The following is a 21,827-nucleotide window of genomic DNA, read 5'->3' on the forward strand; positions in this document are numbered from 1 at the left end:
ATTCATATCCTACTGTGTTGAAAGCCCTTTACTCTGTCCACAATATACTAATCTTGGTGTCATCCGCAAACTTGTTAATCCACTCAACTATGTTTATCATCCAAATAATTGAAAAATGGCATTGCTCCATATACCTTAGGTCAACCACTTGATGAGCTCTTTCAGACTTCACATAGTGGCAATCAGCCTTCAGACCCCACATTACACTGGTAACTGTTGGTACCAAAGCTTTGCCACATCATTATTAAGCTACTTTAACCTACTGTAGTTTTCGATTCTTGAAAGACACATGGTAGATGTTCATTGCCACTTGGGCTCTGAGCATATCCGATGATTTTAGTAGTGGGAGTAAAGCGTGTCATTTCTTCTCACTGCTTCATCTGTACCCCACCTGCAAATTTCCTCCATTGTCCACTAAGTCTGAAATCATGCCATCTAAATGGCAGCATGAATTTCTTTCAGGCTTTCGTACAGGTTTTAGCTAGGGTACTGATCTGTGACATGTCACTTCAACAGAATAAGATTTCTTTCCAATTGCTCCAGAACCCAAGAGTTGACTCTTTCAGCTCTTGGATGGGCTTCTAGTCAGTGAATTGGAACATCTGCTGACCTCAGGAGACATGGGCAGCCTAACTTAGCCCATTGGTTAAGGTCTACTCCTTGGGGAAAGTGGGAATTAAGTTCTTTTGGTACTTCTACCACTGGGACACAGCCATCATAATTTTGACCTAGTTATGTTAGTTGAGATTTGGCAAAAAAAAAATCAGTGATGAAGGAAAGCAGAAGCTAAGGATAAGAATGAGTCATCTCATAATTCAGCCCGGAGAGCTGTGGAAGCTCAGCCACATAGTTTGTGATTCAAGGTAAGGGACATTTCAGGTTTCTAAAAACAAGGATAGCACAATGAGTGAAGATCACTCACAATCATAAGTGATGGAGCAAAGAATCAAATGATACACTCCTACTCCTACTTCTCAGCTCCTTAGTTCTTCAATCAAGAGGACTCCAATGGTTGCATGACCAAAAGCAGAAGATATTCTAGTCAACTAACCAGAAGCTCAGGCAAGGGCCGAGAGTAAAGAGTGAAATTTTCACTCGTAAAGAAATTGGAAAGTAATTTTAGCCAGTTGGAGTGCCACCTCCAAGAGTGATACCCAGCATGAACCTCAAAGAGCCTCAAAGAAAGCACTGTGTCGTTGCAGTGAACCCCAAGAAAAACAAAGATCACTTTGGTCAATGTTAATAGCTGATTTCAGTTTGGCCACATGAAACATGATTACCTTCCAAACCATTACATTAGAGCTTTGATGGTAAGAATAACTCATTCAAATGTACTCAACTTTATATTTGTGCTCAAAATTCACTGCCAGAATAAGAAAATCAGTATCTTACCATTCATGAGAGCATATGTAAGGATCATCACGGAGTTATTGAGATGTCTGTTTTCCTCACTAATAACACTCAGGGTTGCCTTCTTCTCTTCTTCAGAGGAATCCTTCGAGGTGATACCAGATGACAAATAGATGATCACCATGTCAGTGGCTATGATTTTAAAATGATATCTTTAATAGTGATTCCATTCTGCATTTCAGTTTGCCGCTACTCTTCTAACCACGTTATCATATGGCTGAAGACACAGCGTTACGTGCAAATCACATAGTACAACCCACAGAAAAAAGAGAACCAAATGATGACACACTTGAACTCTAATCTGTACTAAACTAGTTAATCCCAGTTAAGGCTTCATAATAAAAACTGTCCTCAGATCTATTACATCACTGCAGCAAATCATCTTTGACTCTCACCGGATATTCTGCTTTTGCATCCTGTCCACCTTTTCTAAATACCTCCATGTTATCACTCATCATATATCACCTTCCTTCAATTGCTACCAGTCAAGAGTCTGAAGTCCCACACCAGCAGGTTCAAGAACAGCTAATTTTTGTCAGCAACTCAGTTCTTAAGCCACCCCACACAGCCCCAAGGACTACCTGTACAGCAACACTGAGAGCTCTTCTACCATTTTTTTGTTTACTTATGGCACAGTACAGGCCATTCGGCCCACAATGTCATGCCGACCCTTAAATCCTGCTGCCCTCCATATAATCCTTCACCTTAAATTCCTTCATATACCTGTCTAGCAGTCTCTTAAATTTCACTAGTGTATCGTCTTTTTCTAAACCTTCCTCTAATATCCCCCTTGAACTTTCCTCCCCTTACCTTAAAGCCATGTACTCTTATATTGAGCAGTGGTGCCCTGGGGAAGGGGCGCTGGCTGTCCACTATCTATTCCTCTTAATATCATGTATACATCTATCATGTCTCCTCTCATCCTCCTTCTCTCCAAAGAGTAGCCCTAGCTCCCTTAACCTCTGATCATATTGCATACTCTCTAAACCAGGCAGCATTCTGGTAAATCTCCTCTGTACCCTTTCCAATGCTTCCACATCCTTCCTATAGTGAGGCAACCAGAACTGGACACAGTTCTCCAAGTGTGGCCTAACTAGAGTTTCATAGAGCTGCATCATTACCCCACAATTTTGCACCACAACATTCATTTTGTTCTAATTGTGTTCTTTCTTGTAGAAATTGTATACAAATCATACTTATGCTTATCATATGAATTCTGCTCATCTCATGCTGCTTCTTCAGCACTTTTTTTAATGCAACTCTGCACACACATACCAGCATAAATGACAATAAACTCTGACTTTGCAGAGAAACAGGCCCTTCTACCAACTCGTCCATGTGTTCCAGAACTTGTGCTACTTGCCTGGATTTGACTTAATCCCTCTGAACTTCTCCTCTCCATGAGCCCCTCTAAACATCCTTTAAGTTTTGTAACTGTTTCATCCACCTCCTCTGGCAATTCATTCCATATACTCACAACTTTCCAGGTGAAAAAACTTTCTTAAAGTCCTCTTTAAGTCGTTTCACTCTTACCTTAAACCTTTGCCATTTAGTTCAGGACCACTATCCTGAAAAAGGTCTGAGACTATCTACTCTTAGCTATGTCCCTCAGGAATTTGTAAGCCCTCACTCCTCAGCCTCTTTTGCTCCAGAGCAAACAGTCTCTGACTATCCTGCTCTTCAGTGCTGGCAACATGCTAATAATTCTTTTTCACAACTTTTCCAGCTAAATTATATTGTTCCTTTAGTGTGGTGACCAGGATGCACAAACTCTTCCAGGTGCTAGCTCAACACTTTGTATGGCTGTATTATGACAACCCAACTCCTATACTTAATGCCCCAAGCAATATAGATGAGCATGCCATACACCTTCTTCACCACCCCTTCTACCTGTGTTAGTGTTAAAGGGAACTATGTATGTCCTTCTGTTCAAAAAGACTACATAGAGCTTTGCCATTCGTGGTATAGGTCCTAGCCGAAAATAATTACCCAATTTGCTCTTACCACTTTATCTGGCATGCTCTTCCTTTGTCTCATATGAGGGTTTCAAACATGCCAGATGAAGTTAAATTCCTTCTGCCATTCATTTGCTCACTTTACCAACTGTTCTAGATCCTGCTGTAACCTTAAACATAAACAGCCTTCTGCACTGCCCATGCCCGATGACAAGTACTTGATCACCATGTCAGTGGCTATGATTTTAAAAGCAAGTCTTCAGCTCACTTAACAATTACTCTATTCTGCATTTTAGACCACAAAGTTACTAACCATGCTACCTACACTCTCATGCAAATCATTCATGACAAACAACAGGGGACCCAGCACTAATCCCAGTGACACTCCACATGTCATAGACTTCCAAGCTGGAGAAAGAAACTCCACTGCCACCCTTTGCATGTTACCACGATTCCAATCTCGTATCCAACCAGCCAGCTCACCCTGGATCCCATGAGATTAACTTCATGGACCAGCCTACCATGAAGGACCAAAGGCCTTGCCAAAAATTCTACTTTCTACAATCATCCAACTTATGGTCAAGGTATATTAGCCTCAAAGGAGCTTTAGATCAAAACTTCAGAAATGCATATATTTTCTTCCTACATCAAAGTTCCATTCCAACTTCTGTTTCCCACAGTGGTAACCTCACACCAAAATGCAAGCAATTTTGAACTCTATACTCATTTGGTCAAAAGTGGTTATTAATAATTAATCTTTTTACCATGGTAACCGTCATTCCACAGGCATATTTGAAACCCTCATATGAGATAAAGAGCATGCTAGATAAAGAAAATTATAAACTGATGAACACATTCCAAAAGATATTTTACAGGACAAAAAACATGGAAGAAGTATTCACAAATTGCTAATCTGCATTTGGGTGTAAATATATATTCTTCCAAATCTTCCTGTTCTGGTTACATAGTGCACTTATTCATAGTCAATCTAACTTCAGCTTCAAAACTGTAAAGAAAAATCTTAGCGATAGCTTTATAATTCTCTGCCCTTCACTAACCTCCTTACTCCTTATTTACCTTGTTGCATCAAAACATCAGGCAGGCAGGCAGGCAAATGTTCCTGCACTCTGACCTGCATTGCACACGGTTTGCTGGTTCACTGGTCACACTTGTCAACAGGACTTAACAATAAAGGTGCATGTTTCCCCCTGAAGTTTATTCATATCCAACTTTTAATTGATTTGTTTATTAAACACAAAAGCCAATTATTTGATATTGAATTCTAATCTTGTCCAAATAATCCATGCATAGATAAGATGAATTGGTCACAGGTTTTTTCCCCAAGGTAGAAAAGGTACAGATTTAAGGTGGGGGGTGTAATTTAAGGGGGAATTGAGGAGCAAATTTTACACACAGAGGGTGATGGGAATGTGGAATGATCTGCCAGAGAAAGTGACAGGAGACAGGTGAAATTACAGTTTTTAAAATTTATTTAGGCAGGTACATGAACAGGAATATGTGAGAGGGATATGGGAGAAATGCAGGCAAATGGGACTAGCTCAGATCAGCAACCTGGTTGGCAGAGACAAAAAGGACCAAAGAATCTGCTTCCATGCTATGTCACTCTGTGACTCCATGACTCAATGCTCAATAAAACAGTTTGCCAACAATAGCAATCCAAGCTCGTGCACAAGGAAGCTTTAAGAGGGTCAGTCATTCTCTGAAAGCCAATGCTGTCTAGTGAATAATTTTATAATCAATTTGTGGGATATCATTGATAATTGTTGAAACTCAATTTCCAGCCATAGAGAAGTTAAATATTCAAATATATCGACTCTTCTGTGCACTCACGTGAATGGATCCTCGTGCTGTTGTTGGTATTCTGCAGTAACTGGAATGCTTTACGAAAGCCCAGTGCATGCTGGGTGGCACCATCCACCGACTTTATACTGCCAAGGAATGTGGTCATTTTCCTTTTAGTTTCACTGGTGGCTGGAGACAAGTATGTCTTGTAGCATTGGTCCAGTGAGCATGTTCGGACTGTATCTGCCACAGCCAGCACAGAAATCTGTGAACAAAACAAAATATTATTATTGAAATTCTTCACTGTTTGTATAGCTCTCGTGTTAAAGTCAGCCTATTCTGTTTCCATTGACCAAATTACAATTCCTCAATATTTAAAAATGACTAAGTTTGATCCCAGATATTTTTCCCTTTCAGTTTCCTCCCATCTCTGAAGTACTACTTAATTAGCCTGGTCCATCAACCCCATTAACTGACAGATCACAAGCCAACACTCCATTCTCATATTCCAGATAATCTATCACCTTATGTCTAATTAAGTTGGCTCTGCTTGTTTTGAAGGGTTATTTTAGATCACTACTAAGAATCTGGAGTTTCTATTTGGATATACATGTATTTAAAAGGTAAATGTCTAAGTATGTGAGTGAGGATGTGCGCATACCTGGGTCCTTGTTAGACCCAAGAAGTATAAAATTGAGAACAGATTAAGTTTGAAATATTAAAATACTGAAAATCTGGAGCAAAAACAGGAAATGTTAGAAAAACTCAACAGGTCAGGCAGCATCTATGGAAAAAATAAGCAGTGAACATTTTGGGTGTGTGACCTTTTGTCAGAACTCAGTAAGCTCTGTTTCCTTCTCAGAAGCACCAACAGAATGGGGACATCCCCCACTTAACATCCTTTGAGAAGGTTTTGCATTTCCACAGCTTTTGAATGATTATGAGAGCAGAAACAAACCATCCCACAAAAGTAATTCATTTGCACTCACATTATCTGCCCTCAGTGCTTTGAAGGCGTAGATCATATTTCTGGACCAGTTATGTGTCATTTGGTAGGATGATTTGATGTAGGATAAATTGCACATTTACCATACAGTTGAGGCTGAGGAGAGCTTACCTTGTCATGCTCATCGATAGAGGTTAAGATTACTTGTGCAGCATCTTTGGCTATTTGAAGCTGTGTGTCTGTGGCTGACGCCCCATGATCCACCACCACCACAATATGTTTTGATTGTGGCCTCACCGTGGAAACGTAAACAGGCCTGCACCAACAGAATTTCAAAAAGCTTGTATGGTAGACAATAAGGAACCAGTAATTCTTCCACATTTTCCCAATATATAATCAATGTTCCCTCACACCTGATTCATATCTGTGAAGGTACAAACTCCCTGTGTATAAATGCCACTGCTTCCAGGTATCTGTGATTAATCAGCTTGATCAACTAGTACAGTCAGCCCTCCTTATCTGTGGGGGATTGGCTCCAGGACCCCACCACAGATACTCAAGTCGGTAGACTTTAGGACCCAGTGGAGCTCCGGACCTTATTTAACCTGTCTCAGTGCAGTGGACTTCAGGACCCGGCGGAGCTCAGGACCCACTGCTCACAGTGTTTCTGTTCCAGAAAACGATCACGATTGAAAATAAAGTGGAAATAATAAAGCGATCGGAAAGAGGTGATACGCCATCAGTCATTGGAAAAGCTTTAGGCTACAGTCAGTCAACAATCGGAAGAATTTTAAAGGATAAAGTGAGAATAACGGAACATGTGAAGGCCCTGCCCCAATGAAAGCTACAATTATTTCTAAGCAACACAGTGGTTTAATTATTGAAATACATACGTTTCTTAAGTGTTTATATGCAAAGAAAGGTAAAATATATACTATATACTAAGATAAACGTTTGACTAACTGACGCTAAATAATACTGGATGTACCTGTTCCGACTTAGAGAACTACCATTTTTTTTTATTCCCGATTCGCAGTAACCTATGCACATCCTCCTGTATACTTTAAATCATCTCTAGATTACTTACAATACCTGATACAATGTAAATGCTATGTAAATAGTTGTTATACTGTCTTGTTTAGGAAATAATGACAAGAGAAAAAGTCTGTACGTGCTCAAACAAGTGCTGGAGAGAGAACTTCCGGGTTTTCCGATCCGTGGTTGGTTGAATCCGCGTTTGCGGAAGCCGTGGATAAAGAGGGCCAACTGTACTTACAAATCAGAAAGATCTATTTCGAGTAAGAAATCTCATAAGAGAATATGACAGGGACCTTGCACTCAGATCCTGTGGGGAGGGGAAGAAGAACAGGAACGGTAGATAGACTCAGCTGGTCTGGCCACATCTGTGGCAAGAGAAAAGGAGTTCATTTTTCAGATCAATAATCTTCCATCACACCAGTGCTGACGACAAGTTACTAACCCAAAAGGTTAAATTTATTTCTTTCCCCACGATCGCTGTGTAATGGAATATTCTGTGTGTATTATCATTTTTAATTTCAGTGCCCCAGAATTCCACTTACTTTTCTATTTTTTTAAATCTGACATTATTCAGATTTAAGGAAAATAATACTGGGTGTTCAGAAATTTAACTACCCTCAGAATTACATGCCTCTCATTATCTTGGCCCATGGCACACCCCAGGAATTAATTAAAGGGAAATTATACTAAATGTTAAAAATAATAAATTGAAGATCAAATATCGTCATCACTTTCTTATTCAGTAATATTCTGACTACAACGCATTTATTATGCAGCAGTTTCACCTTCAGCTGGAGTTCCTAAACAGCAACAAAATGGTTTCACTTAACAATTCATCTATGCATTAATCTAGTAAATCTACTTAGTATATTTTATTAACGTCTAGTTTTATCAGTGTTAACACTAATAAGGTGAGAACTATCAGATAATTAATCATTAAAAAGAAAATGCAAAGCCCTAAAGAGGACAAAACTAGAAATTCCCACCTGCTCCGATGTTCATAGCCACCTTTGCAGCGAAATTTATGTGCTGGGAAAATGGTGAAGATCCCTTCTTCTGAACTGAAATATTGCCACTTAATGCCAGGATTTGACTTAAAGTTGTCAGCAAGAACTGTTGGGTTAAAGAAGTAAGATTGTTTAAAAAATAGATGGAAAAAATTACTGGGAAATCTCATACAATTTTTATGGCAGGCTCTGTGTAATCCTGCCTATAGAAATTCTAAGATGATAAATGACAAAATCATAAGAAATAGATCATCTACTTGGATCATCTAGTCAGCTCCACCATTAGATCATAACTGAAATATTTTCCTTATCAACCCCACTCTTCTGCCTTCTCCTCATAACATCTGATGTCCTTACTAATCAAGAACTTATCACCTGCCACTTTACATACACTCATTGAATTAGCCTCCACAACAGTCTGTGGCAATGAATTCTACAGATTCACCACATTCTGGCTAAAGGAATTTCTTCTCATCTCTTTTTTTAAAAGAGATATATTCTTCTATTCTAAGGCTCTGCCCTTGGGACCTACTCTCCCACTATTTGAAAGATCCTCTCCACATCCATTCTTTTTGGGCCTTTCAATATTTGTTAGCTTTCAGTGAGATTACTAAAACTCATTTAACTAAAACTCCCATGAGTACAGGCCCAGAGCCATTGAACACTTCTCATACGTTAACCTTTTCATATCCAGGACACCATTCTCAAAACCTCCTCTTACAAGCATATCCTTTCTTATATATGGTGCCCAAATCTGCTCACAATACTGCAAATGTGATTCTAGTCCTCAGTTTTCAAAGCCTTGCCCCCCCCCACTCTGCAAGTTGACAAATTTTTCAATGCTACTGATCACCTCATGAAATTCTGATGCAATGATTGGATTCAGAGAGAAAAATGAACTTTCACCTTTGCGGTAGAAGATAAATGGGGATAAGCAGGATGTTCAAGCTGGGGTTAATAGATGGACCCACACTTATGCTTTCAGTTCTATTTAATTAGTAGCCACGGCCTCTACACTACAAGAAAAATAACTAATTTCAAAATATCAGAGTTGTATTGCTGAGATTCCACCTGATATTTTCAAATGTAAATTAAAATTGAGTCTAAACAGACCAATTGTGTTGCCAGTTCAAAGCCAAAATGCATGAGGCCAAATCTGTTGAAAGATGGAATTGAAAGTGCTGAACTCTCATTTTCAAATACTGAAGATCAACGGCAGCTGGAAGTTGTAATGTCAACCCCACACAGCCTGTATCAAGTGACAGAACCTTGATATTTAATAAATTAAAATCCATTTGCCTTCATGAAGTGAGATGCGAAAAATGATCTCTCTCCAACAATCAAAATAGAGGGAATAACAAACTGTACAACTGAACTGTTGTTATTTCTGTTTTGGTCACTATTGATCAGTTAACTATTTTCCTATTATACATTCGCATTTTAACCCATTTTAATAGATTTTGGTTATAAATTCATGCTGCACAACTTTGCAAAGCTATGGCCACCTGCTGACTGTACCCAGTATGTGATCACATTCATAAACCTCTGACCATCACTGTGCATAATTCCACTTCACTCAGACATTCTTCTATCAAAAAAATAGGGTTTTAAATTTTCACTTTCACTCTCAAACAAACTTTTTGAAAGTTGGTTACTTTTCAGCACAATCTGCTACCACCAAGAATGGCAAAACATTATTTTAAAATGCATTTGAGCTCATGTAGCCCATAACACAGTAATAGGCTACCTGGCCCTCCAAGTCTACCCCACCATTCAATATGATCATGGTTGCTCTATGCTGACTACATTTCCTTGACCTTGCAAATATTTATCTGTCTCCATCTTAAGTATAACTAGGGCAATGTATTCCAGAGATCCACCGCCCTCTGTGAGAAGAAACTGCCCTGCAGTTATTTTTCCATCAGCACTGCGCCATCCCAACCTATCAATCCCCACTGTCCTCTGAAGCACATCCTAGAAACCGCAGAACTCTGTGTATGAATGAGACACAAAAAAAATAAACGTACACTTCATACAGACCAGATATCAGCATCATTTTCAGTTGAAAACAAGGCCAAAATATCACCAACTCCCAATGTTGAAAATCTGTTGCTTAACTTTTGACTAGATTTCTCTAGCACAGAATGGAGCACAGAGAACTGGCCCATCCCCTTTGCTTTAATGATATTGACTGATTAACAATTACCCAAATGTACATCCCACAGAGAGAAGTGATAGAGCTACTACAGAACCACTGATGTATCCCAGGAAAGTAACAGAAATGGTGAAAGTTAGACATGTTTCTTACCACTTTCCCACAGGAATACAACTTATTTGGATATTCTTTTTGACACAAACTACAACACAAGTTTAGACTATCTAACCTAACAGGTTAAAAGGAATGTTTATATTCCATACAAATTTCCATCACCCCACTCCTCATCACCTCTATTCCTTTATCAGTAATGCATCTGTTAAACTTCTCTTTAAACATGTAATTATACAGTGTGCATGATTCGTGAAATGCAGGCTTTCGTGAACAAGCAACTTCAATTATATTGATCAGTGTCAGTAAAAAGAACTTCACACTGGAGATGACAGTTTCTAACAGAGCAGTTTGAAAACTGCAGCAAGAAAAATTCTACAGTGTTACATCGCAGGTAAAATGAGTGCTATTGCCTGCGGGCTATTTGAAGTTAGCACATAGTATGCAGCTAAATTTTAACAACTAAATGTAATTAATTTAATTAAGTGATAAATTTCATTAACTTATACACACAAAATGGAGGCAGGACAAAGATGTGTGGCTGCTTCAATATGTGGGGGTATGTGGGCAATTTTACCCAAGGCAATTACATCCGCACAAAATATCTGCAACTCAGTGGTCCTGGGCTCCATGTTGAGAAGCAGGAACACATGAATGAGAGAGGAAGTTCTTGTGACCATTTGCTCCATAAGGTAGTAACACCCCATGGATTAGTGACTGTGAACTCAGTCTATAATCAGAGACAGGTGCAAACGGGGAGGAACACCATGATGCTGCATTTGTCCAAGCCCCTTATTCAATGGAACTTTCAGATATTACCACACTCAACATTGCTCGCAGAGATGAAACTGTTGAGTTAGTGCTGGATTAGGGATTACAAAACACTGGGTTGATTTGGTTTGAGGATCGCCTAGATATTATATGGCACATTTTTACCCTATTAGCATTGCCTGAACTTGATTCCAGCATTCAGAGAAGTATGGATGGAGCCATGCCTACCCAATTCTGCATAGCGCTTCAAGAATTATTGAATATCAGGAGATAGTGACTAAAGTTTCATCGTAAGATTTGAAAACGAGTGGGATATTGAAGTATGAGTATATTGAAAAGGGGGCTTCCAGAAATAGGAGAGAACATTTTACAACTGTTGAAGAAGAAGGACAAGTAAAATTAATACCCTTGCCCCATCTAAATCTTAGAGTCAAAAATGAAGCAAATGAATTAAATGCAGCACAACCCAAGAACTAACCTGTGTTTAAGTCACGTCCAGGATTAAATGCTCGGCTATTGACAGTAGTAGATAGTCTGTCACAGCTAATCGTTTTTGAAACATTGGTGTTAAAATTCCCATCAAACCTGTTAAGTACAAAATTAAAATGTATTGAACTTTTTACAGTAACATAACCAGGAAATGAATTCTGACTCAATTTCAGAATAAGCAGCAGGAACAATGTCCTTCATTTCTAACAAAATCAATTTAACTCAGATTTGCATGTTTAATATACTCAGAAGGAAGAAACCAGAAGTTCATTATTTCAGATGAGGGAAAAATCAAATAATAGTTAACAATGGTGCTGGAACAGTTCTAAATCCCATTGTAGCAAATCTGGATGAAGAAATGCCAAAATGTGTGATGGAGAGCTACAATTTACATGAAATCAATAATTTATTTTCTCTACCACCTAACCAATTCACCTGAAAATATATTTTCATAAATGGGCATTCGCCTTACCTTATGGGCAATTATTCATGCATGCATCAGATAACATCATAGTCTCTGATACTCATATAACCATGGCTTCCAGTGAGTATCTGAGAAATTAAGCTTCTGTTTTCTTAAGTTCCTGATTTTAAAGCAATATACAAACAGAGTGCCACTTGACGAAGCATGGGTCATATTCATCATGTGAACGAATGAAAAGTGGAAAATACACAGCACCCCAGTCTTCAGCAGGCTACTGGGAAAATTATTACTGGGAAAATTGGATTCTGAAGCCAAGCAAACTAATAGACATACGTTCGTGTTTAATTCTGCAACATCGAAGCAGCATAGCTGAAGTGCCAATGCAAGACTAGTTTCTGGTGCTGAAATCAGATTTTAATGTCACAGAAATACAGTTATACACATCAAAATTGAATAATAACACAAAACATCTGTATATGCATTTCCAGCATCAGTGTTTCAAGCATTGCCTCTGCTGCCTATGGAACTGCCAGTCGCACTGCTCCCTTAAAGGCACAGGTTTAAACGCACAGAGATAGCCATCACTTATTAATACGAAAGCAACATTAAAGCCTTCAAAGCCACACTGGCATTCCGGCCCCATTTCTTAAAATCACTTTGTGTTCTCTACAATTATTCTGTCTACTTGTGAAATCTCTGTGCTGGCGATTGTGGCTTTAATCACAATACCATCCATATGTAAATTGTTATTGTTACTACACTTGATTGAAAATATAATCCGCAAGCCAAAAAGAAAGCACTGGGTATTTTACTATCCTGTTTCACCTGCAAAAATGAAGATCCTACTTCACAACAAACCTTTGAGTCAAGTCTTCCAATATATACTTCAAAACACAAGTGCTTGCCATCCAAGCTCATTCATCTACATGCATACAGCAAGGCCAAAACCAGTCATGCTTGTTAACGGACCTAACTATAAACGCCATGGGAATCATGTTAAAAATAAAAGGTACAGAAAGAGTTAAATGTATTTCTATGAAAGTTGCATGCCATTATTTCTTTAATTGCACACATAACTACAGTAGTTCGTTTCAACTTGCCCATTGTACCAAGACTACAGCTGTGATGAGATTCTGCCTGCTCTTGTTGCATGATCAAAAGGCAGAATGAAATTCTGCTTCCAAAAGCAGTCACATTGCTGCAATTCCCCCCCCCCCCCCACTTCTTCCTGGATGAAATTTAATGAACAACTGATCGAAACACTGTCTCCAGAGAGAGACTGCAAGGCCTCAGCCATCCTCTTTGATCTCATTCCCTTTGGAAATGCCAGTTCAGTCTTCAACTTGCAAGGCACTTATTTGATTGATATATGCTCTGATGTGCTTCAGCACTTTGAACTTCACATAGTAAAATCCCATTGGATCAACCGGCTTCTATTCAACTGAACTGGATTTGTCAGGGAACTGGGGTTAATGCAGAACATAAAAACTACATACTTTGGCAGTTCTTTGAATTTTATTTCAAAACCCAGACTTCGAGCAACGTCTAAATCAACTCAAATCAGATTGGCCTTATCGCGCGAAACACATTTCTACAAGATGTTTCCTCAAATGGAAACTGGAAAGAAAATATATACTCAGACATACCTTCTAATGTCTGCCAGAACAGCTCTTCCCCATTAGTTAACTGATTCTTTTCTCTCCGCGAGCAATATATGCTGCATTTCGAAATGTTTGACCTCACCTACTCGCTCATTTTCTCTTCTCCTAGAGCATCCACTATATTGCAGTACAGTTGCACAGTGCATTTAAGCTTCAGGCCATATATCACGCCTGCATCAATTGTAAGCTGGCAATTATTATTCTTCCATGTGGGATGTTAGAAGAAAACTAATCTTAGCTACACCTCATCATGAAACATTCAACCTCAGGCAGCAACCCAGTTCTTTTTCCCCAGATGTCAACTATAGGATTCCCATTGCTGATCCATCTATGAGTTTTACATCAGTGCAGCCCAAGCTGCAAGCCTGAAATCTTTCTAATTTGGTTTGTTCAATATCACTCAATCAGTTGTGTGTCCGTCAACTGAGCCAATGTCCCTTTTGTGTGAAGTCACCCGAGGCACAAAATACTGACTTGAACTGAGAGGTGCTATGGACATGTCCATCCATCCAATACCGTGATATGCATTTTCCAGCTAACGTGGAAACACTGCTTTTTCTCCCCCTCCCCTATGCTCTTGGATAGACTCCAATTGTAACACTTCCAATGCAACCCAAGACAGCATAGCCCTTGGGCAACATACCAGATGGCTGTTTGTTTCCCTTTTGGTGAGAGGAACCCTTAGGAGGCAATGATCATAATATGATTGAATTCATTTTGCAATTTGAGAGGGAGAAACACAACTCACACGTATCAGTATTGCATTGGAATAAAAGGAATTACAGAGCTATGAGAGAGGAGCTTGCCCAAGTGGATTGGAGGAGGATACTGGTGGGGATGATGGCAGAGCAGAGATGGCTGAAGTTACTGGGAAGAGTTCACAAGACGCAGGTTAGATACAGTGGCATGCAAAAACTTGGGCACCCCTGGTCAAAATGTGAACAGTGAGTAGAAGATGAACTGATCTCCAAAAGTCAAAGTTAAAGATGAAACATTCTTTTCAACATTTTAAGCAAGATTTGTGTATTATTTTTGTTTCGTACAATTTTAGAGTGGTAAAAAAAGGAAAGGAGCACCTTGCAAAAGTTTGGGCACCCCAAGAGATTTGAGCTCTCAGATAAACTTACCAATGACTCAGGCCTTATTAGCTTGTTTGGGCTATGGCTTATTCACAATCATCATTAGGAAAGGCCGGGTTATGCAAATTTCAAAGCTTTATAAATACCCTGACTCCTCAAACCTTGTCCCAACAATCAACAGTCATGGGCTCCTCTAAGCAGCTGCTTATCACTCTGAAAATTAAAATAAATGATGCCCACAAAGCAAGAGAAGGCTATAAGAAGATAGCAAAGCTTTTATAGGTAGCCGTTTCCTCAGTTCATAGTGTAATTAAGAAATGGCAGGTAAAAGGAACGGTGGAGGTCAAGTTGAGGTCTGGAAGACCAAGAAAACTTTCCGACAGAACTGCTTGTAGAATTGCTAGAAAGGCAAATCAAAACCCCCATTTGAATGCAAAAGACCTTCAGGAAGATTTAGCAGACTATGGAGTAGTAGTGCACTGTTCTACTGTGCAGCGACACCTACACAAAAATGACCTTCATGGAAGAGTCATCAGAAGAAAACTTTTTTGCATCCTCACCACAAAATTCAGCATCAGAAGTTTGCAAAGGGACATCTAAACAAGCCTGACAGAACTTTTTGGCTGCAATGAGCAAAGGTATGTTTGGAGAAAAAAGGGTGCAGAATTTCATGAAAAGAATACCTCTCCAACTGTTAAGCATGGGGGTAGATCAATCATGCTTTGGGCTTGTGTTGCAGCCAGTGGCACGGGGAACATTTCACTGCTAGAGGGATGAATGAATTCAATTAAATAGCAGCAAATTCTGGAAGCAAACATCACACCATCTGTAAAAAAAGATGAAGACGAAAAGAGGATGGCTTCTATAACAGGATAATGATCCTAATACACCTCAAAATCCACAATGGACTACCTCAAGAGGTGCAAGCTGAAGGTTTTGCCATGGCCCTCACAGTCCCCCAACCTAAACATCATCGAAAATCTGTGGATAGATCTCAAAAGAGCAGTGCATGCAAGACGGCCCAAGAATCTCATAGAACTAGAAGCCTTTTGCAAGGAAGAATGGGTGAAAGTCCCCCAAACAAGAACTGAAAGACTCTTAACTGGCTGCAGAAAGCGCCAGTTAAGCTGTGATACTTGCCAAAGGGGATGTTACTGAGTACTGACCATGCAGGGTGTCTAAACTTTTGCTTCAGGCCCTTTTCCTTTTTTGTTATTTTGAAACAGTAAAAGACAGAAATCAAAAAGTAATCTTGCTTAAAAATATTAAAGAAATGTGTCATCTTTAACCTTATGCCTTTTGGAAATCAGGTCATCTTTTCACAGTAACAGAAACTTTGACCAAGGGTGCCCAAACTTTTGCATGCCACTGTATGTCCCACACAAGTAGTTGTTTTCAAAAGACAGGGGTAAGCAACTGTAGCTGACAAGGGAAGGTAAGGACTGCATAAAAGCCAAGGAAAGGGCATATAAAGTAGCAAAAATGAGTGGGAAGTTGGATGATTGGGAAGCTTATAAAATTCAACAAAAGGCAACGAGAAAAGCTATAAGAATGGAAGAGATGAAATATGAGGGCAGACCAGCCAATAATATAAAGCAGGATACCAAAAGTGTTTTCAGTTATATAAAGAGTAAAAGGGAGGTGAGATTTGATATTGGATCACTGGAAAATGGTGCTGGTTGGAGAGATAGTAATGGGGTCAATGAAATGGTAGATTAACTTAATGGGTACTTTGCACCTGTCTTCACTGTGGAAGACACTAGCAGTGTGCCAGAGGTCCATGCACATCAAGGAACAGGAGAGTGAGCCACTGGTATTAAAGGAAAAAGTTCAAGGCAAACTCAAAGGTCTTAAGGTGGATTAAGTCCCCTGGAGCAGATGGACTACATCCCAGAATCCTGAGAGAGGTTGCTGAAGAGTTAACAGATGCATTGGTCACTCTCTTTCAAAATTCACTTGATTCTGGCATTTCTGGCATGGTCCCAAAGGACTGGAAGACTTCAAATGTCACTCCAGTCTTTAAGAAGGGTGGGGGGGGGGGGGGGGAGGCAAAAGAAAGGAAATTGGAGTTCAGTTAGCCTAACCTCAATGATTGGGAGTGTTGAAATCTATCATTAAGGATGAGGTTTCGGGGTACTTGGAGACTAATGATAAAATAAGTTAGTCAGCATGGTATCTGTAAAAGGACATCTTGCTTGACATATCTGTTAGAAATCTTTGAGGAAGTAACAAGCAGGGTGGACAAAGGAGAGCCAGTGGATGTCATTTACTTGGATTTTCAGAAGGCATTTGATAAGGTGCCACACGAGGCTGAACAACAAGATAAAATTCTACGGCAATATCAGAAAGATACTGGCATGGATAGCAGAATGGCTGACAGGTAGGAGGCAGCGAGTGGGAAGAAAGGGGGTCTTTTCTGGTTGGCTGTCGGTGACTAGTGGTGTTCCTCAGGGATCAGAGTTGGGCCCGTTACTTTTCCACATTCTTTGTCAATGATTTAGATAATGGAATTGATGGCTTTGTGGCAAAGTTTGCAGATGGTACAAAGATAGATGGAGGGCTAGGTTGTGCTGAGGAAGCAATGCGATTGCATTAGACAAATTAGAAAAATAGTGGTAGATGGAATATACTGTTGGGAAATCTATGATGCATTTTGATAAAAGTAACAATAGTGCAGACTGTTATCTAAATGGGGAGAAGGTTCAAACATCAGAGGTGCAAAGGGACTTGAGAGTCCTCACGCAAGATTTCCAGAAGATTAATTTACAGGTTGAGTCTGTGGTAAAGAAGCAAATGCAATGTTGGCATTTATTTCAAGTGGGATAGAATATAAAAGCAAGGAGATAATGTGAGGTTTTTCAAGAAACTAGTCAGGCCACACTTGGAGTATTGCCAACAGTTTTGGGCCCCATATCTCAGAAAGGATGTGTTGTCATTGGAGAGAGTCCAGAGGAAGTTCACAGTGATGATTCTGGGAATGAAAGGTTTAACATACGAGGAACATTTGGGAGCTTTGAGCCTGTACTCACTGAAATTTAGAAGAATGCCAGGTGATCTCAGTGAAACCTACTGAATGTTGAAAGGACTAGATAGGGTGCATGTGGATAAGATGTTTCCTGTGATGTAGGTATTCAAAACTAGAAGGCACAACCTCAAAATTGAGGGACAGCCCTTTTGAACAGAGGCAAGGAAGAATTTTTTTAGTCAGAGAATAGTAAATCTGTGGAATGCTCTGGCACAGACTGCAGTGGAGGCCAAGGCCATGTGTAAATTGAAGGTGGAAGTTGATAGTTTTCTGATCGGTCAGGGAATCAAAGGATATGGTGAGAAGGCAGGTGTATGGGGTTGAATGGGATCCAGGATCAGCCATGATAGAATGGCAGTAGGCTTAATGGGCTGAATGGCCTAATTCTGCTCTACACCTTATGGTCTAAATACCTTAAGTGCACGCTACTAGCTGAAGATTAATGAAAAGTTAAGAAAATAAATTTCCCCAAAGGTATAGTGAAGTTGGATAACAAGTGCAATAAAATCTTTCTAGAACTGCATGTGTTGCTCTGGATTTCCAGCATCTGCAGAAACTGTTTTGTTTACAACTTGGAACTTGCAGTAGATGTTTTTAAATTACACCTCTAGTGAATTATCTTAGACTTACTGCTGCATTTAATGATTAACTTTGTCTTCACGTTGATACACTTCCAGTGATGACGAACCTACTTCAGTTGATGCCAGCACAGTAGCTCTTTGAAAGGAAATGGCAGCAACACCATAAAATGTGACTTTGACTAATTATCCATCGGGAGGTGAAAATAACCTTGCACCCCATTTCATGCAACAACTGCAGTTCACCAAAGGTACCCATATTTAATCTGCGACCTGTTAAAGCCATCCATGCAGCAGTTACATCTAAACAATTACACTAGCTAGATATATGCCTACATATGAACACTTGACAAGTGCCATCAATTGGAACCTTTAACGCCATACAATAAACTCCGAACCAAGATTTCATTGCAATGCAGAATGCCTTCTTGGCAGCTCCTGATTACCTGAGACAGAGAGTGATTAAAAACAAATCACTGACAAGACTTCTGGTGCCTAGAGCAGCCACAAAGCCAAACAGCTACACCAGCTCTGACTGACAATTTAGTAAATAACAAAATTGAATTTTTTTTAAAAAAACATAAGGCTCTAATTTAAACAGAAATTCGAGACAGCATATCGAAATTCCACCAAAGATGGGAGAAATTAAAGTGAGGCATGAAAGAAACATGAAGCAATTATCCGTCAGCCAAAATAGGGGCAATGGTACTTAATTAGCCAGGGATATTTCTAACATGATTGTCCCTTTTGTGATTTTTCCAGTTTCCTCCTGAGAGTTCAAAGTGCATTTCAGTATTCCCCAGAGGCTGAACCAAAATAACATTACTGATCTCCATCAAAGACATTTTCATTCACCTGACTGCCTGGTGTACCTACGCCACTTTAACGGTACATCGGTGCAGAGATTACTTATCCATAGCAAAGAATTGCCAAGCTACTCTGTGATTCTCAGTCAGAGACATTTGTGCAGAGATTACCAATCCAGATCAAAGAATGACCAAGCTTGGATTCCCAATGGTCACTAGAAAAGGAAACCAAGAATCTCCTGTGGTGCATGACTATTTCTGAGTAAATATAATTCCGTTACCAGTGCTGGGGTGTCATCAGCAGATTATTAAGCATATATAGATTCTTATTTATTTATTTAGAGATCCCACACAAAATAGGCTATTTGAGCCGTGATGTCAGCAACTGATTTAACCCCAGCCTAATCAAGGGACTATTTACAATGACCAATGGCCAATGAGTATGTCTTTGGACTGTAGGAGGAAACCGGACTACTCAGAGGAAACCCATGCATTCATCACAGGGAGGACGTACAAACTCCTTACAGATGACCTTGGAATTGAACGCTGAACTCCAACACCCCGAACTGTAATGGCACTATACTACTGTAGCACCTTAATCATCAATATGATTATTAATCCTGGAATACTACTCTGAGATCTGGATCTGCTGTACCTTTAGCTTCTAAGTTTAGCACTCCTCCTCTGGCAGTTTGTGGATATATTCTGCTTCGATACTCCTTAGAGAGCAGGTCTTCTTTGATTTATTTATTCCTTTCTCTTAATTTATCTGCATTGTTTTTTTTCTTATGCAGTAATCTAAATATTACATTCCATGCATTCACGAAGACAATAGCTTTACCAATTGATGTAACACACACAAATACACTCAATGAAGGTGCATAGCTACTTGTATTAATATAGCTTTACATGACTTAATTTAACAAAGTGCTTCTCGGAAATGTAATCTGAGAAGGAGATTGCTTGACAGATTTGCTTAGAAGACAATGCCTTCCAGGAAACTCCAGAGTAAGCAACTTAGATGACTGAAAATACATGGGAACAAAACAAACTTGTGGCATGAGATTCAAGTAGTACAGGAAGCCATTGTTGGAGAGACATGGAGAAGAGTGAAAGAAATTACTGAGAAAGATAATCACAGAAAGATATTACGGAGGTCAAACCTTACTTAGAGTGGGCAAAGGTACAGATTGTAGAGTTGTGGACCGATTTGAGAAAGAAGTGCAGGAGAGAACTAGCACCCGTGAGACACAAAAGCATGGTATTTCACTATTAAATAGGGTGAGATAGATCCTTCTACACTGGTGGAACAAAATGTGGCACTTGTGGTGGAATGCAGACCAGGCCCAACACTCAAGTTATGAACTCTTCAGGTTAAAGTCTCAGATTATGAAGGTCAGTCCAACACAATTTTTTGGGAGATAATAATATTACTACAAAAGATACAGAAATTATGACCTCATCTCCCTACAATCATCCACTTCTCACAAGATAGTCAGCATCTGACCATAAAAATCATTGCAAAGTCCACTTTGGAGGACAGTATAGATACAGTTGTTAGTAAATACAAAGATACAAGACGAAAATGCCCACATCTAAGATGTGGGCTAAATTCAGGTCACAAGAGACTACTCAAGCAAGTTTCAGACACTAAAAGAGGACCTTTCTAAATAAAGAAATCATTATATCAAATAAAGATGAAAAATATCCCCAACATCAAAGAGGGAAACAAGAGTACAAGGAATTAGGATGAAGAGCGTAGTGAGGATAGAGTTACGAATTTGAGAAACTAAGTAATGAAGAGAGGAAAGATAAAAGATGTGATGACTGGTTCACAAAGTGGAAGGGAGATGAGGATTGGAGCGACGGGTTCTAGCTGCCCATGCTGACATGGGCAAAACCAAATTTGAAGCCCACTCTGTGCTGAGTTAGCAGATGGAAACTGTCATGGGAGTAACAGTACAATTGTACCAATGTGAGAGTGAAAGATAGACAAGAGCAATATTTAATGTGTTGGCCTACAGAAAAAACTACTCATTACACAACAGTGGGCTTTAATAATGGCACTAAGGCAATGGATTGGTACTCTTGCAGAAATCAATATATAAGAGAAAGCATAAAACTCGTTGATTTGGTTATCACATTAGAATGGCTCTCCTTCCACCGATAAATTTTCAACATTGTACTGCCACGTATAATCACTGCTAGAATCAGTAAATCGGTGTAAAAGATACCTACTCCATCATCGAGGGCGGAATAGTGCAGCAGTCTTGGATAGCCGTCAACGGTGACGTTAAGTGTGCTGTGTACGACGCTTCCACTACTTGCTTGTTCCGGTTCACTACATCGAGATAGCGATTAAACTTCTCTCTTATCTTTTTAGCCAGCTGTCAGAGGAACACAAAGGCACAACAAAAGATGAGATTGTGGATGAGCACTGCTATGAGTTTACAATTACTTGCATCTTAAAATTCTTTTAAAACCATCCTGAAGTACATCATCAGCAGATGAATATCTACCCAGCATCAATCAAATCAACAGCAGTGTATCTTCCAATATATGCTGGGCC

General features: G+C 39.5%; 1 protein-coding gene across 1 annotated transcript in view; it reads right to left on the reverse strand.

Annotated features, from left to right (window-relative positions):
* cachd1 (cache domain containing 1) overlaps positions 1 to 21,827 on the reverse strand; it is a 185,343-nt gene that overhangs the window by 47,513 nt on the left and 116,003 nt on the right. Inside the window, exons 4-9 of the mRNA XM_059984386.1 lie at positions 21,497 to 21,645; positions 11,675 to 11,781; positions 8,139 to 8,265; positions 6,286 to 6,430; positions 5,217 to 5,433; positions 1,393 to 1,542 (exon numbers count right to left, since the gene is read on the reverse strand). Coding sequence (XP_059840369.1) covers positions 1,393 to 1,542; positions 5,217 to 5,433; positions 6,286 to 6,430; positions 8,139 to 8,265; positions 11,675 to 11,781; positions 21,497 to 21,645 — 895 coding nt within the window. The remainder of the gene's footprint in view (positions 1 to 1,392; positions 1,543 to 5,216; positions 5,434 to 6,285; positions 6,431 to 8,138; positions 8,266 to 11,674; positions 11,782 to 21,496; positions 21,646 to 21,827) is intronic.

This window comes from Hypanus sabinus, chromosome 11, assembly GCF_030144855.1.
Source record: "Hypanus sabinus isolate sHypSab1 chromosome 11, sHypSab1.hap1, whole genome shotgun sequence".
Lineage (NCBI taxonomy): Eukaryota > Metazoa > Chordata > Chondrichthyes > Myliobatiformes > Dasyatidae > Hypanus > Hypanus sabinus.